Source organism: Bufo gargarizans, chromosome 7 (genome assembly GCF_014858855.1).
Source record: "Bufo gargarizans isolate SCDJY-AF-19 chromosome 7, ASM1485885v1, whole genome shotgun sequence".
NCBI lineage: Eukaryota > Metazoa > Chordata > Amphibia > Anura > Bufonidae > Bufo > Bufo gargarizans.
The window spans coordinates 53,842,522-53,859,371 of record NC_058086.1 but is presented as its reverse complement, the minus strand read 5'-3'; the positions used below and the strand labels follow the sequence as shown (position 1 = coordinate 53,859,371).

At 46.0% G+C, this 16,850-nt stretch overlaps 2 protein-coding genes across 2 annotated transcripts in view; one reads left to right on the top strand and one right to left on the bottom strand.

Moving 5' to 3' along the window:
* The window catches only part of SCP2 (sterol carrier protein 2), a 41,032-nt gene extending 38,569 nt beyond the window's left edge, over positions 1 to 2,463 (bottom strand). Inside the window, exon 1 of the mRNA XM_044301030.1 lies at positions 2,297 to 2,463. Within this exon, the coding sequence (XP_044156965.1) occupies positions 2,297 to 2,347 (51 nt within the window). The 5' untranslated portion in view covers positions 2,348 to 2,463. The remainder of the gene's footprint in view (positions 1 to 2,296) is intronic.
* Positions 2,464 to 2,609: 146 nt separating this feature from the next.
* ECHDC2 (enoyl-CoA hydratase domain containing 2) lies at positions 2,610 to 15,895 on the top strand. The gene is made up of 10 exons (XM_044301031.1): positions 2,610 to 2,795; positions 3,651 to 3,718; positions 5,930 to 6,017; positions 7,109 to 7,195; positions 8,121 to 8,213; positions 8,302 to 8,358; positions 8,442 to 8,629; positions 11,849 to 11,899; positions 14,939 to 14,986; positions 15,310 to 15,895. The coding sequence occupies exons 1-10, from the start codon at positions 2,669 to 2,671 to the stop codon at positions 15,385 to 15,387; spliced, it is 885 nt and encodes a 294-aa protein (XP_044156966.1). The 5' UTR covers positions 2,610 to 2,668; the 3' UTR covers positions 15,388 to 15,895.
* Positions 15,896 to 16,850: the final 955 nt, after the last annotated feature.

Here is a 16,850-nt window from a genome sequence, read left to right as displayed (position 1 = left end):
TGGAGATACTTTTATAACCCTTTCCAGCTTTATGCAAGTCAACAATTCTTAATCGTAGGTCTTCTGAGAGCTCTTTTGTGCAAGGCATCAATCAGGCAATGCTTCTTGTGAAAAGCAAACCCAGAACTGGTGTGTGTTTTTTTTATAGGGCAGCTGTAACCAACACCTCCAATCTCAGCTCATTGATTGGACTCCAGTTGGCTGACACCTCACTCCAATTAGCTCTTGGAGATGTCATTAGTCTAGGGGTTCACATACTTTTTCCACCTGCACTGTGAATGTTTACATGCTGTGTTCCATAAAAACATGGTAACATTTAATTCTTTGTGTGTTATTAGTTTAAGCAGACTGTGATTGTCTATTGTTGTGACTTAGCTGAAGATCAGATCACATTTTATGACCAATTTGTGCAGAAATCCATATCATTCCAAAGGGTTCACATACTTTTTCTTGCAACTGTAAATTGATTGAACTTGCACACAAAAAAAAAAAAAAAAAAAATTAAGCTTTTCCTGAACAGATCCTGCTTGTGAGAAACAGGCAGGGTGCATTCACATGACTGCATGAATGTATTTTGTGGTCCGCAAAAGAATACGGATGGCGCCCATGTTGCAACAGTTTTTTTTTGTATACCCATTATATTTTTACCTATTCCCAATTTTTATTTTATTTTTTTAATAGGTTCGCGTGCGATCCACACCCAAAATATGGTTGTGCGAATGCAGCCTTATTCACACGTCAGTGAATCAGTGAAACACGTACCCATTCATTTTAATATGTACATTCACACATCCGTGTTTTAGTGCGGTCGGTGGGTTAAGCACGGAAAAACGCTCTATTTTTGTCCATCACACCCAGTCAGCGCAGTCGCCGTTCGTATTTCGCCCTGGTTTCACAGACCATTTATAAACAGAGCTAAAAATTAAAGGGGTTTTCCGAGACTTCAACACTCATGACCCATCCTCTGGACAGATCAGTTTCTGATCGGCAGCGGTTCAACACCCGGGACCCCCATAGATCAGCTGTTAGAGAAGGCAGCGGTGCTCGGAGTAGTGCTGCGGCCTTCTCCAGCTTTTCCTAGGCCATTCGGTTGGTTCATCGGTCATGTGACCTAGGTGCAGCTCAGCCCCTTAGAAGTAAATGGGGCTGAGCACGAAACCATGCGCAACCGCTATACAGCGTACGGCGCTGTGCTTTGTGAGCTGCGGGAAGGCCGCAGTGCTCATAGGTGCGCCGTGCCTTGTCAGACAGCTTATTGGCGGGGTTCCCGGGTGTCAGACCCCCACTGATCAGATACTGATGACCTATCCTGAGGAACACACATTATGTCCGTGTTGCATCCGTTTTTTTTTTTTTTTTTTTTTTTTTTGGCGGAACTATTGTAACAATGCCTGTCCTGGTCTGCAAAATGGAAGAATAGGAAATGTTCTATTTTTTTTGCGGAATGGAAACTATGCATACGGAGTCATTTCCGTTTTTTTTTTCCCCCCAAGCCTCATGGAAATGAATGGTTTTGCATACAGACCTATAAAAAAAAAAAAAAAAAAAAAACAAACACGGAAGAAAAATATATGCTTGTGTGCATGAGCCCTTATCCAGATCTGCGGTCAGAGGCGTCTCCGGAGTACAGTTTCACATGTTTACCCATCAGGAATCCGCCTGTCTGGTCAAAAGGGCAACAAGTGTTTTGTAACACATGACGAGGGCCCAGAAAACTTTACAGACTGAAAACTTTTCCTAAATGTACTGACAGAAACGTGGACTTCTGGGGCCGTTGTTGGATACGTACGGACAGATCTATGTCTGTGGATCCCAATAATCCTCAGTGCAGGAATCCGGACAGATATGGGACATTCGCAGCAGATTACAGTAACATCACGTAGGTCTCTGACTCGCTCATCTGGAGCTGGCGCAAGACTCTGTTCACACCTGGTTGTGGTTTCTGCTTCTAACAGAAAACCCTGCACATGGAATGGAGTCTGTCAGGTGTCTGTCATGTCGATGGGAAAACCAGCAGTGACAGAATCTGTGACGGAGCCTCCAACAACAATATTTTCTCTTTTTTAGGCATCCCACAGGACTTCAAAAAGATTATACCGCTATATACCTGCCCCATCACAGTCCAAGTGACATGCCTTGTATCTCTTTCCACCATCCGATAAAAAATATTTTTAAATTGAATCTGCAAAATGCACTGAAAACCGATTAACAGACGTGCGTTTTTTTTTAAATAAACATGCCTAAACCGCATGTGTGAACCTAGACCAAAGACTAGAAAGCAAAGGACCACTCTGACCTTGGTCATGCCAACTCCCACCACATAGACTCTGCTCTGCGCCGGTGCCATCTCCGCGAGCTCCTCTCGGGCCTCTACCGCACAACAAACAGCAGCTGTACGTCCGGGACGGTTCTACACAAGTACTCCCTGGAGCTGCGCCCCCTACTGTCTTAAAGCGGCGACAGCACCGGGTCTTACAGAGGACCTCCTATCCATTACGTCGGCTGTTTAAAAAAGGGCGTGGCCAGTGTCAGGGAAACCGCCAATCAGGAAGCGCCGGGGGGTGACGGGAAAGGCTCCAAGAGCCAATCGCTGGCGTTTGTTTCTCCTGTTTCAGATCCGGTGTTGGCCGCCAGGTGGCGCGCTGGTGACCCCCTGATCCCTGACACCATGAGTATCTTCGTAGGGCAGCTGGCCGGGGTGCGGGGGGCTTTTAAATGGGGTCTGTTGAGGAGGTTCAGCTCTGCTGCAGGGCACAGGGAGGTCGCCGTGACCCATCTGGAAGGGCAGCATGCGGGTGAGTGACCCACTGATGTGAAGGTGACGTCATTACCCTGTATTATAACGTCCAGGGCTTATTACACATCAGATACATGGCTGACATCTTGTGGCTTTCCCTCTGTGCACTTCTATTGCTCAATGTCACTGGGTTCTGCTTTTCCTCTTTCCTGGATGGTTTGAGTCACCGCAGTAGACTGTGCTAGCAGAGTGCAGAGCGCCCCTCAATAAACACTACTGTCAGCACCGTCCTCCATAGACTGTGCTGCAGAATATACCTTACACCGCCGCCATCTTGGGCTCTGTTCACATCTGTAATCATGACGGAAGCTGACAGTAACCGACAGGCCCTACTAAATTTTAATTGGGGCTGTCGGGGTCCACAGGCCAGATTCACACAGCAGTAATATGGCCACAGCGCCCCGAGACCACTGTGGAACCCCATGGGGATCTGTTGTGCTCGGGGGAACCACAAGACTCATGCGGACAGGTGATAGCGCGGTTAAACTGTAAGCAAAGACTTGTCCCAGCTCCTACGGGGCCGAGTGCAGTCATTAGCATCTCATATATATATATTTTTTTTTTTTTTAAAACAGCTCCACACGAGTCTACAGGTTGTGGGTGGAATTGCTTTTCTGATTTGTTCACCTCGAAGGATCTGAGCTGCAATACCTGTGGCGCTGTTGATGTGAGAAAGCAGCCATGTTTTTCTAATCCTGCACAACTCCTTTAAATATATTCTTGATTTAAAGGGGTTTTCCAAGTATCTCATTGGTGGGGGTCCGACATCCGGGACCCCCCACCGACCAGCTGTTTAATGATAGAACAAAAAATAAAGGGTTAATGGTGTAATGAACTTTTGCTTATCTTTCAGGCATCGCAGAGATCGTTATGTGCAGGCCTCGTGCTCGCAACTCATTGGGCAAGGTGTTTGTTAACGAGGTGATTACATGAGAAGACTGATACCAATCTGAATGTCAGCCCCCATGACAACATCCAATCTGCATGTCAGCCCCCATGACAACGCCTGATGTGCATGTCAGCCCGCGTGACAACCCTCGATGTGCATGTCAGCCCCCGTGACAACCCTCGATGTGCATGTCAGCCCCCGTGACAACATCCGATATACATGTCAGCCCCCGTGACAACATCCGATATACATGTCAGCCCCCGTGACAACATCCGATATGCATGTCAGCCCCCGTGACAACATCCGATATGCGTGTCAGCCCCCGTGACAACATCCGATATGCGTGTCAGCCCCCGTGACAACATCCGATATGCGTGTCAGCCCCCGTGACAACATCCGATATGCGTGTCAGCCCCCGTGACAACATCCGATATGCGTGTCAGCCCCCGTGACAACATCCGATATGCGTGTCAGCCCCCGTGACAACATCCGATATGCGTGTCAGCCCCAGTGACAACATCCGATATGCGTGTCAGCCCCCCATGACAACATCCGATATGCGTGTCAGCCCCCGTGACAACATCCGATATGCGTGTCAGCCCCCGTGACAACACCCCATGTGCGTGTCAGCCCCCGTGACAACACCCCATGTGCGTGTCAGCCCCCGTGACAACACCCCATGTGCGTGTCAGCCCCCGTGACAACACCCCATGTGCGTGTCAGCCCCCATGACAATATTTGATCTGCCACAGGGGCCCTCGTTGATCATGAGAACGAGGGTCCATGCTCCCTGTTTCAATGAGGAGGTAAGTTCTAGACTTGACAGCGGTGAATCAATGGATGTCGTATATCTGGACTTCTCCAAAGCATTTGACACTGTACCACATAAAAGGTTAGTATATAAAAAGAGAATGCTCGGACTGGGAGAAAACGTCTGTATGTGGGTAAGTAACTGGCTCAGAGGGTGGTTATTAGTGGTACACACTCAGATTGGGTCACTGTCACTAGTGGGGTACCTCAGGGGTCAGTATTGGGCCCTATTCTCTTCAATATATTTATTAATGATCTTGTAGAAGGCTTGCACAGTAAAATATCAATTTTCGCAGATGACACTAAACTGTGTAAAGTAATTGACACGGAAGAGGACAGTATACTACTACAGAGGGATCTGGATAGATTGGAGGCTTGGGCAGATAAGTGGCAGATGAGGTTTAACACTGACAAATGTAAGGTTATGCACATGGGAAGGAATAATGCAAGTCACCCGTACTTATTAAATGGTAAAACACTCGGTAACACTGACATGGAAAAGGATCTAGGAATTTTAATAAACAGCAAACTAAGCTGCAAAAACCAGTGTCAGGCAGCTGCTGCCAAGGCCAATAAGATAATGGGTTGCATCAGAAGGGGCATAGATTCCCGTGATAAGAACATAGTCCTACCACTTTACAAATCGCTAGTCAGACCACACATGGAGTACTGTGTACAGTTCTGGGCTCCTGTGAACAAGGCAGACATAGCAGAGCTGGAGAAGGTCCAGAGGAGGGCAACTAAAGTAATAACTGGAATGGGGCAACTACAGTACCCTGAAAGATTATCAAAATTAGGGTTATTCACTTTAGAAAAAAGACGACTGAGGGGAGATCTAATAACTATATATAAATATATCAGGGGTCAGTACAGAGATCTCTCCCATCATCTATTTATCCCCAGGACTGTGACGAGGGGACATCCTCTGCGTCTGGAGGAAAGAAGGTTTGTGCACAAACATAGAAGAGGATTCTTTACGGTAAGAGCAGTGAGACTATGGAGCTCTCTGCCTGAGGAGGTGGTGATGGTGAGTGCAATAAAGGAATTCAAGAGGGGCCTGGATGTATTTCTGGAGCGTAATAATATTACAGGCTATAGCTACTAGAGAGGGGTCGTTGATCCAGGGAGTTATTCTGATTGCCTGATTGGAGTCGGGAAGGAATTTTTTATTCCCCTAAAGTGGGGAAAATTTGTTTCTACCTCACAGGTTTTTTTTTTTGTCTTCCTCTGGATCAACTTGCAGGATAACAGGCCGAACTGGATGTACAAATGTCTTTTGTCGGCCTTATGTATTATGTTAATAGAGCAGCAGACAGGCAAGCATGTCCGCCACTGCGTTCACTTGTATGGGACTGCATATGTATTAACGTATGTGAATATATATTACTTTGTGATTGACATTTTGATTCTCATTTTATCAAATCTGGGTCCAGTTTTTTCATTCCGTCGACAGTCTGCGCCATGACAGCAGTGTCCGTGTGGTGGTGGTCAGGAGCGCAGTCCCAGGCGTGTTCTGTGCAGGTCAGTAACGTGTGTCCATGTTCCTACTTCACCCCTCAGTAGTGTGCAGAGGCAGTATGGCTGCATGCGGAGTCCCTACCACTCAGTACAATGAATTCATACACAAGTATTAAGACACAGACTCTTGTAACACAACATGAAGCCTTGTGATGGTGTAACTGGGAGCTGTGGGTTCACCTTCAAGCATTACTTTACAGTTCTCTAAACGGGTGACTTAATTTCTTATCTTGTGCTGATTCTGAGTTACAGTCTGGATTTTACTCCAGAGCTGCATTCACAATTCTGCTGGTCACCATTAGAAACATTCAGTAATCTTGACTTGAGCTCCTATAATGCAGTGGGACAGTTAAAGGGGTTTTCCAGGCTTTTAATATTGATGACCTATCCTTAGTATACCAAGCACAGCGCCGTACATTGCATAGTGGCCATTCTTAGTATTGCAGCTCAGCTTCATTCACTTGAGAATGGGACCGAACTACATATAGTCCATGAAACTATTTAAATCCCGGAAAACGTCCCTTTAAGCAACTCCCTAATATATGGTATCTGCATAGCCGCATGAGAAGCTTGATCTAAATATTAAGAAAATGGATTCATTACCGGCTCTTGTTTCTGTTCACTGCTGCAGTGGAAATAATCTGGTGAGTGGGGTATCCTTCTTCTTGTCATGTATTGAAGCAAATATCAAAGTTTAGAACTGCTAGCCCTCCGTCCTGTGAAGACCCTGGCATGTCTAACATTGCTTAGTAATTTCAGTGGGCATGATGTAATACTTCTGTTCCCCTGTGGTGGCGCTGCAGGATAAGTGAACACTTGCTGTCAGGTCCCTCTACTGCTGATCGCTGGAGTCTATCCGTGATCAGTTTATTTTAGAGCAGGCATCCTCAAACTGCGGCCCTCCAGCTGTTGTAAAACTACAACTACCACAATGCCCTGCTGTAGGCTGATACCTGTAGGCTGTTCGGGCATGCTGGGAGATGTAGTTTTGCAACAGCTGGAGGGCCGCAGTTAGAGGAACCCCTTTAAAGACTTCCGTTATATCCGGCCTGCTGTAATATAATGTACTTAGACTGTTCAACTTTGACTCGCAGGTGCAGATTTGAAGGAGCGAGCGCAGCTGGGAAATTCCGAGGTGTCTCAGTTCGTTCAGAATCTAAGAAAGTTAATGAATGAGATCGGTGAGTTCCTCCTGTCCGATGACAGATGGTTGGCACTTGGGGGTCAACAGGGTCCAGAGCTGAATGTCGTTCATGTGCAGTTCATTAGATACTTGGTAGATTTAGGAATCTCTTTAAGAGAGTGCAGAGTAAAGGAACTGACAGCACTAGGTAGGGCCTGGAGAGAGCAGGACAGACATACTTTTTGTGGAGCTTTTCTCATCAGGACTAGTGTAAATATGATGTTGCAACACAGCCCCTCCCCTCTGAGAGACAGTTGTAGCATCCAATCAGGAGCCCAGGACAGCTGTCACTCAAAGCAGAGGGGAGGGGCTGTGAAGTAGATCAATGCAGAGAGCACTTCACAGTGAAGCTGCCCCTCCCGGGCACTTTAAGAGTAGAAGCTGGCAGCATAAAATTTCATATTCACACTACTCCTTAATAGCTCCACAAAATGTACATTTGTCCTGCTCAACCTGGATCCTACCTAGTGCTGTCAGCAGTTTAGCATAGACAAAACTGCTGATAGATTCTGTTAGTATGACCTATCCAAGGGCACTACCCATCTGACACCCTTTCTAGATAATTAGCAACCATACTGTGTTGTCAGGGTATACTATGAAACTAGAGTTGTGACTTCAGCTCCTGGACCCCAATGCAAAATTGGTAATGGAGTCCCCAGATAGCATAGAATTCTTCCTCTGCACCCCTACAACCATGCCATATTGAGATCAGGGGTGCACCTAGCCTTTCTGCTGCCTGAGGTGAAAACTAAAATGGCGCCCCTCGGCCCCCCTCTTGCCCCTCCCTACCTGGTGTTGCCTGAGGCGATCGCCTCACCTGGCCTCATTGGTGATGCACCCCTGACTGAGATACGGTGTTGCCCCATATTGCCAGGGATATTCAAACCATTGTTTTCTTTACCTCATTTCCTTTATGTTCCCAGCGGCCCTTCCAATGCCCACTATTGCAGCAGTTGATGGCTATGCCCTGGGTGGGGGCCTGGAGCTGGCCCTGGCGTGTGACCTCCGTGTAGCAGGTAGGTAATGCTTATATATGATGGCGACATCAGCCCAGATCTGTTTGCCATTAGTCCCGTTGGGAATGACTATGTTCACGTCTTGCAGCATCTTCAGCCAAGCTGGGGCTCATTGAGACCACGAGAGGGTTACTTCCCGGGGCAGGTAAGAGAATACGCCTGTGATATCAGGTAAGTCGTTCTCCTGGTATAAAGGTGTATACTTACCTTCGACTTCCTGTTTGTCAGGGGGTTCCCAGCGACTACCACGTCTAGTTGGAATTGGTTTGGCCAAAGAGCTGATCTTTACTGGGAGACAAATCGAGGGCTCACAGGCGTACCAGATCGGACTGGTAAATGATGCGGTTCCCCAAAATGAGGAGGGGAACTCTGCCTACAAGAAAGCATTGGAACTGGCCCAGGAAATCCTGCCTCAGGTACACAGCGGAGTAATACCATAATTTACATTTAGTGAATGGCCAACAGTCCATTGCTGATTATGGATGCTTTGATTTGAACGACGCGGAGATGCAGCGGCGGCTGCATAGGGATCCGGAGCAACGTGGGTGCTGGAGAGCAGGTAAGTATAATCCATAAAAGGGGCCCGGCCTTGGGGTGGAATATTTTAGATATCGGATAACCCCTAATAATCTCAGAATATATCTTCATTGGGGGCAGTGTTCTGATTTTCTAATATAGCTCCAGATCTCCTCAATAGTTAAATAGAATTAAAGGGGTTGTGCAGGATTTTACTACTGATGACCTCTCCTCAGGCCATCAATATCTGATCAGCGGGGTCCGACACCCGGGACCCCCACCAATCAGCTGTTTCACGGTAGCTCCAGCACTGGAAGTACGCAACTTCATCCATTCTCTTATTATTATATACAATGGGAGCAGCGCTGGAAACTCCAGCTCCATCCACTACACAGGTACATACAGTTGTGTTCAAAATAATAGCAGTGTGTTTAAAAAAGTGAATAAAGCTCAAAATCCTTCTAATAGCTTTTATTTCCATCCACACAAATGCATTGGGAACACTACACATTCTATTCCAAATCTAAACATGAAGAAAAATATATCAAATTTGTGTTGTTCCTTTAAAAAAAAAATTAAGAAAAGTGAATATTAGACTGTTCAAAAAAAATAGCAGTGTTTGTATTCTTCTTTACAAACTCAAACATTCACTATATAAACTGAAAAATGCTTGAAGATTTTGCTTTCCTTTTGAATCACTAATATTCAGTTGTATAACCGCTGTTTCTGAGAACTGCTGGACGTCTGTGCTGCTCGGAGTCACCACCTTCTGGCCCCTGTGAGCAGGTATTCCAGCCCAGGATGATTGGACTACATTGCACAGTTCTTCTCTATTTCTTGTTTTTGCCTCAGAAACTGCATTTTTGGTGTCACCCCACAAGTTTTCTATTGGATTAAGATCCGGGGATTGGGCCGACCGCTCCATAACGTCAATCTTGTTGGTCTGGAACCGAGATGTTGCACGTTTACTGGTGTGTTTGGGGTCGCTGTCTTGTTGGAACACCCATTTCCTCTTCAGCATAAAGCAGCATGACCTCTTCAGTATTCTGATGTATTCAGACTGATCCATGATCCCTGATATGCGATAAATAGGCCCAACACCGTAGTATGAGAAACATCCCCATATCATGATGCTTGCACCACCATGCTTCCCTGTCTTCACAGTGCACTATGACTTGTATTCAGTGTTTGGGGGTCGTCTGATAAACTGTCTTCGGCCACTAGACCCAAAAAGAACAATCTTACTTCCATCAGTCCACAAAATATCTCTTTAGGCCGTCATTGTGCTCTTTGGCAAATTGTAACCTCTTCAGCACATGTCTGGGACTTTGCGGGGGCTTCTTGCAGATAGCTTGGCTTCACATAGGCGTCTTCTAATTGTAACCGTCCTCACAGGTAACTTTAGACCTTCTTTCATCTTCCTGGAGCGGATTGTTGGCTGAGTCCTTGCCATTTTGGCTATTCTTCTTTCTTCCACGTCTTTCAGGTTTTCGTTGCCATTTTAAAGCATTTGAGATCATTTTAGCTGAGCAGCCTATCATTTTCTGCACTTCATTATATGTTTTCCCCTCTCCAATCAACTTTTTAATCAAGGCACGCTGTTCTTCTGAACAATATCTGGAACGACCCATTTTCCTCAGAATTTCAGAGAGAAATGCACTGTAACCAGCATGTACTACATTTGCTGCCTTCCTTCCTTAAATACGGGCAATAATTGCCACCTGTTTTTCAAAGAATGAATGACCTCCCTCATTGAACTCCACACTGCTATTATTTTGAACATGCCCCTTTCAATTAGGGATTCAATTACACAGAATCAGCAGCATGCATGTCATGTCTGTTGGATTTCTATTACACCTGCTAGTAAATTATTTGCCATGTAGAAATATCATTTCTACCCAAAACAGTGATTGATCAGGTTAGTGATGTCTGACTGCTATTATTTCGAACACAACTGTAGCTCCTGGCACCTGAGCTACTGCAGGGCAGCGGATTGGAGGGGGTGCGCTGTCTGACCCTGATCAGATATTTATAGGCTATCTATAGGAAAATCCCAGACAACTTAAATAGTCACATTCTGGCTGCCACTAGGGGGAGCTCCATAGCTTATTGCAAATGATTTATACCTTAATCCTACACAGTTCGCTCCCTGTAGTGGTGACCACAGTTTATTTATGGCGGTAAAGTGGAAAGCAGGGGATTCGGACCTCTGAACGACAGTTATGAATATAGATTATAGAATTAATCGGTGCAGAAAACATGTTAAAGGTGGGCATTCACCATATAATAAATCAGACAATTGCTTAATTGGCAACTCCATAATATACTGGGTTATAATTAACACTTGATCCCTTTCCAAACTGAAGCATAAAAACAGTAAGGCCTCTTTCACACGAACGTGGCGGATTAGGTCCGGATGTGTTCAGGAAAACTCGCACCATTTTGCAAGCAAGTTCAGTCAGTTTTGTCTGCGATTGCGTTCAGTTTTTTCCGCGCGGGTGCAATGCGTTTTGATGCGTTTTTCACACGCGTGATAAAAAACGGAATGTTTACATCTACATCTCTTAGCAACCATCAGTGAAAAACGCATCGCACCCGCTTGCGGATGCAATGTGTTTATCACGCAGCCCCATTCACTATTATGGGCCAGGGCTGCGTGAAATACGCAGAATATAGAACATGCTGCGATTTTCACGCAACGTAGAACTGATGCGTGAAAAACAACGCTCATGTACACAGACCCATTGAAATGAATGGGTCAGGATTCAGTGCGGGTGCTATGCGTTCACGTCACGCATTGCACCCGCGCGGAAAACACGCTCGTGTGAAAGGGGCCTAAGAAACACCATGCCTTCTGTATTCTCTCTACGCTGCTGATGGAGATTTTGCCCACATGGGTAATTGTAGTGTAGTTATATAACAGATGTGACCATTACCGCTCAGTCTCTATGCCAGGTCTGCTTTATTATCCTAGAACTGCTGCGCCATCTGCTGGTTGTTTGTGATGCTGCACAAAGTTTATTATTTCCTACATCTCTTTGTGCTAGAATTAATTTTTTTTTCTGGCCGCGTTCCTTGACGTTTTGACTGTGTGGTTTATCCCCTGTATCCTCTTCTAGGCCCCCGTTGCGGTGAGGATGGCCAAGTTGGCTATGAACAAAGGAATTGAGGTAAATAGTTAATAGTTTATGCAACATGAACCTCCAACTTGCCAGAGTTTCGGTATTTGAATGTCACTCTTTTGGTGTATTTTTTCATAACTCCTCTTCTTCATCACCATGTTAACAGTTCTACATTGAGCGCAGATTAAGAATTCTTTAAAGAGGTCAAATCACTTATTTTTTTCCTGATTCATAACTCGCACTCCACTGCCGAGGCGTAGAGTTAAAGGGGTTGTCTGAGTTATGGTAAACCTTGCCCCAAATTGTGTAAAATAGAAAATAACCTTATACTCACCTGTTTCTCCCCCCTCTTCTCAGCGCTATAGCTCTAGTCTTCCTCCCAAGCCTGCAGCGGGTCGAAGTGTATGGCACATGACTGCTGCAGCCTACCAGTGGCCTCAGTGGTATTCGGCACAAGACTGCTGAAGCTAGTGATGGGCTGCAGTGGTCATAAGACCGTCTGCAGTCTTGTATTCAAAGAAGGTGTGGCGCTGAACAGTGCAGGAGAAACAGGCGAGTTACAGGATTGTAGTTTTATTTTATACAATTAAGGCTACTTTCACACTAGCGTTCGTCGGTCCGCTCGTGAGCTCCGTTTGAAGGAGCTCACGAGCGGACCCGAACGCAGCCGTCCAGTCCTGATGCAGTCTGAATGGAGCGGATCCGCTCAGACTGCATCAGTCTGGCGGCGTTCAGCCTCCGCTCCGCTCGCCTCCGCACGGACAGGCGGACAGCTGAACGCTGCTTGCAGCGTTCGGGTGTCCGCCTGGCCGTGCGGATCCGTCCAGACTTACAATGTAAGTCAATGGGGGCGGATCCGTTTGAAGATGCCACAATATGGCTCAATCTTCAGGCGGATCCGTCCCCCATTGACTTTACATTGAAAGTCTGGACGGATCCGTACGAGGCTATTTTCACACTTAGCTGTTATATGCCAATATAATGCAGACGGATCCGTTCTGAACGGAGCCTCCGTCTGCATTATTATGATCGGATCCGTTCAGAACGGATCCGATCGAACGCTAGTGTGGAAGTAGCCTTACTGATATACTTTTAAAGGCTATGGACTCCTTCAGGGCAATTTTTATGACTGCATTTTACTCATATTGGGCTAAAGGCCTCTTTCACACTTGCGTTGTCCGGATCCGGCGTGTACTCCACTTGCCGGAATTACACGCTGGATCCGGAAAAACGCAAGTGAACTGAAAGCATTTGAAGACTGATCCGTCTTCAAAATGCGTTCAGTGTTACTATGGCAGCCAGGACGCTATTAAAGTCCTGGTTGCCATAGTAGGAGCGGTGAGCGGGGGAGCGGTATACTTACAGTCCGCGCGGCTCCCGGGGCGCTCCAGAATGACGTCAGAGCGCCCCATACACATGGATGACGTGCCATGTGATCACGTCATCCATGAGCGTGGGGCGCCCTGACGTCACTCTGGAGCGCCCCGGGAGCCGCACGGACGGTAAGTATACTGCTCCCCACTACACTTTACCATGGCTGCCAGGACTTTAGCGCCCCGGCAGCCATGGTAACCATTCAGAAAAAGCTAAACGTCGCATCCAGCAATGCGCCGAAACGACTATTAGCTTAAGGACGGATCCGGATTAATGTCTTTCAATGGGCATTAATTCCGGATCTGGCCTTGCGGCAAGTCTTCAGGATTTTTGGCCGGAGCAAAAAGTACAGCATGCTGCTGTATTTTCTCCGGCCAAAAAACGTTCCGGTCCGGAACTGAAGACATCCTGATGCATCCTGAACGGATTTCACTCCATTCAGAATGCATTAGGATAAAACTGATCAGGATTCTTCCGGCATAGAGCCCCGACGACGGAACTCTATGCCGGAAGAAAAGAACGCAAGTGTGAAAGAGCCCTAAGAATGATTTTTTTCAGTTGGTCTTTATTAAAAAATGGTAAGGTGCTAGAGGTTAAAAAAAATAAAAATAAATCAGAGCATCACTTCTCATTCCTGTCAGCTGACAGCTCATGTGAAGCCTTATCTCTGGTTGCCTGACCTCAAACACTCATTATAGCTAAACTCTTGGCACACTGATAAGAATATGGCTTCAATGAGCGTTTAGGAGGTCAGAGATGAGGCTTCACGTTAGCCATCAGCTGACAGGTCTGAGAAGTGATACTTTTTTTTTTTTTTTTTTTTAATACCCCTGTACCTCAAAAACTGCTGAAAATGTGTAATAAAGACAAAATGACTCAAATGCAATCGTAAAAAAGATTGCCCCAAAGTTGTCCATAGCCTTTACACGATAATTTTGCCTACAAGCAGCCACCACTAGGGGGAGTTTAGGTCTGTAGATCATTGTTTTACTACTGGCGTCAATCTGTACTGTTTTCTCTAAACTCCCCCTGGTGGTGGCTGTAGGCAGAACAAAAATGTTGCTATTCACCTTTATGCCTATGCAGGAGATTTTGACTAACAAATTAATCATCAGAGGAGATTTTTGAACTTTGCTGTAGTTTCAGACAAAACATGGCCGTATCTTAAAGGAAATCACCAGGATAATCGCTATTGAAGTAAAGCCATAGCCTAATAGCACTTAGTACCTTATTTCCAGATGGGCCTTTGTTCCAGCAATAGATTTTTTCTATCTTCTGAAAATCCAGTTTATTTGGTATGCAAAGGAGCCCAGGCACACCTCCTGCTAGTGCCCAAGCCCGGGATCGGGGAAAAGGGGGCGGAGTTATGGCTTGAATGCAATGTATGGGGGGGTGTCTGGGCTTCTTCCTGCAAGAGTGACGCCCCTCTGGACACCTTACTGGCTCATTTGCATACCAAATAAACTGGATTTTCAGAAGATAGAAAAAATCTATTGCTGGAACAAAGGCACATCTGGAAATAAGGTACTAAGTGCTATTAGGCCATGTAGAACGTGGCAGATGTGTTACTTGGAGAAAATGTCTTGCAATTTGCAAAATGATACATGAAAATCCCAGTAGTGTCACTGATTAAAGTTCTCGACTGCACTTTTCATTTCCTGATGAGACGGTGACTGGGGTTTGCAGTTAATCTTATGAGTTTGTCTTCCACAGGTGGACATTACCTCTGGAATGGCCATAGAGGGGATGTGCTATGGGCAGGTGAGTTTCTGCTATTGGCGCATCTGTGATTGCAATTTACTCCATAGGTTGGAGCGGTTTGAAGGCCTCATGCACACAACAGTATTTATTTTGTCCGCATCCGATCAACATTTTGTTTGGATCGGATGTCGACCCGTTCATTTCTATGAGGCTGCAACAGATGCCGACAGCACACAGTGTGCCGTCCACATCCGTATGGCCGTTACGTGGCTCCAGGAAAAGCCACTCTTGCGGATATGGTCGTGTCCATGAGGCCTTATTGGGGTGGTCTGGAAATTCTAATTTACCCAAGAAAGAGATCTAACCGATTGTATGTCCTTCAGGTCATTCCCACAAAGGATCGCTTGGAAGGAATGGCAGCTTTCCAGGAGAAGCGTCCTCCTCATTACACCGGGGAGTAACAATGTCTACTTAAACATCCCCCCCCCCCCCCCATTTACCACCATTGCCAGAAACACCAAAAGGGGGCTGACATACCAAGAGTTCTTATGAAACATTTACTCCGACCACCCCGCCCCCCCAGAGATAACATTGGATCGACAGATGCTTTTGAAATATGGCTTCCTGTGTCGGAAAGAGAACTTTACATTTGTTTTAGGTGGAGTTTGCATCTCATAGCAATGACAATATCATGTTACTTAGGCTCCTTTCACACAGGCGAGAATTCTGCGTGGGTGCAAGGCGTGAGGTGAACGCATTGCACCCGCACTGAATCCGGACCCATTCACTTTAATAGGGCTGTGCACACGAGCGGTGATTTTCACGCATCACTTCATGAAAATCGCAGCAAGCTCTATATTGTGTGTTTTTCACGCAACGCAGGCCCCAAAGAAGTTAATTGGGCTATGTGAAAATCGAAGGCAAGTGCGGACGCAGTGCGATTTTCATGCACTGGTTGCTAGGTGACGATCGGGATGGGGACCCGATCTTTATTATTTTCCCTTATAACATGGTTATAAGGGAAAATAATAGCATTCTTAATACAGAATGCTAAGTAAATTAGGGATGAAGGGGTTGAAAAAAATAAAAATTAAACTCACCTCATCCAGACTTGTCGTCTTTCTTCTTCTTTGAGGACCTGGGAAAAAAGGACCTTTGGTGACGTCACTGCGCTCATCACATGGTCCATCACCATGGTGATGGGCCATGTGATGAGCGCAGTGACGTCACCAAAGGTCCTTTTTATCCCAGGTCCTGAAAGAAGACAAGCCGGGCTGTGCGAAAAAAGTGGATGAGGCGAGTAAAAAATTTTTTTTTAACCCCTCCATCCCTAATTTACTTAGCATTCTGTATTAAGAATGATATTATTTTCCTTTAAAACCATGTTATAAAGGGAAAATATTAAAAGCTACAGAATACCTAACCCGAACTTCAGTGAAGAAGTCCGGGTTTGGGTACCACATTCAGTTTCTCTCACACGTGCAAAATGCATTGCACTCGCGTGGAAAAAACTGAAGAACGCAACGCAGTCGCATACAATACTCACCTCACTCGCAGGCAAAATTGCACGATTTTCCTGCAACGCAACCGCATCCTATCCGGCCCTCACACGCGACGCCCGTGTGAAAGAGGCCTTAAAGGGGTTGTCTGAGATTTTTAAAATTGCTTAAAACTGTTGAAAAGCTATTACTCATCCACCGCTCTGGTCCTGCACTGATGACATTTATCGTTCACATGGCTAAGGCTTCATTTACATCTGTGTTTTTGCTGGATCGGTCAGTGGAAAACGCATCCAGTCAATAATACAACAGTCTGCATCCTTTCAGAACGGATCCGGTTGTATTATCTTCCAAATGAACAAGACGGATCCGGCACTAAAACCATCTTAAGTCAATGGGAGCTGGATCTGTTTTTTTGGTGTCCG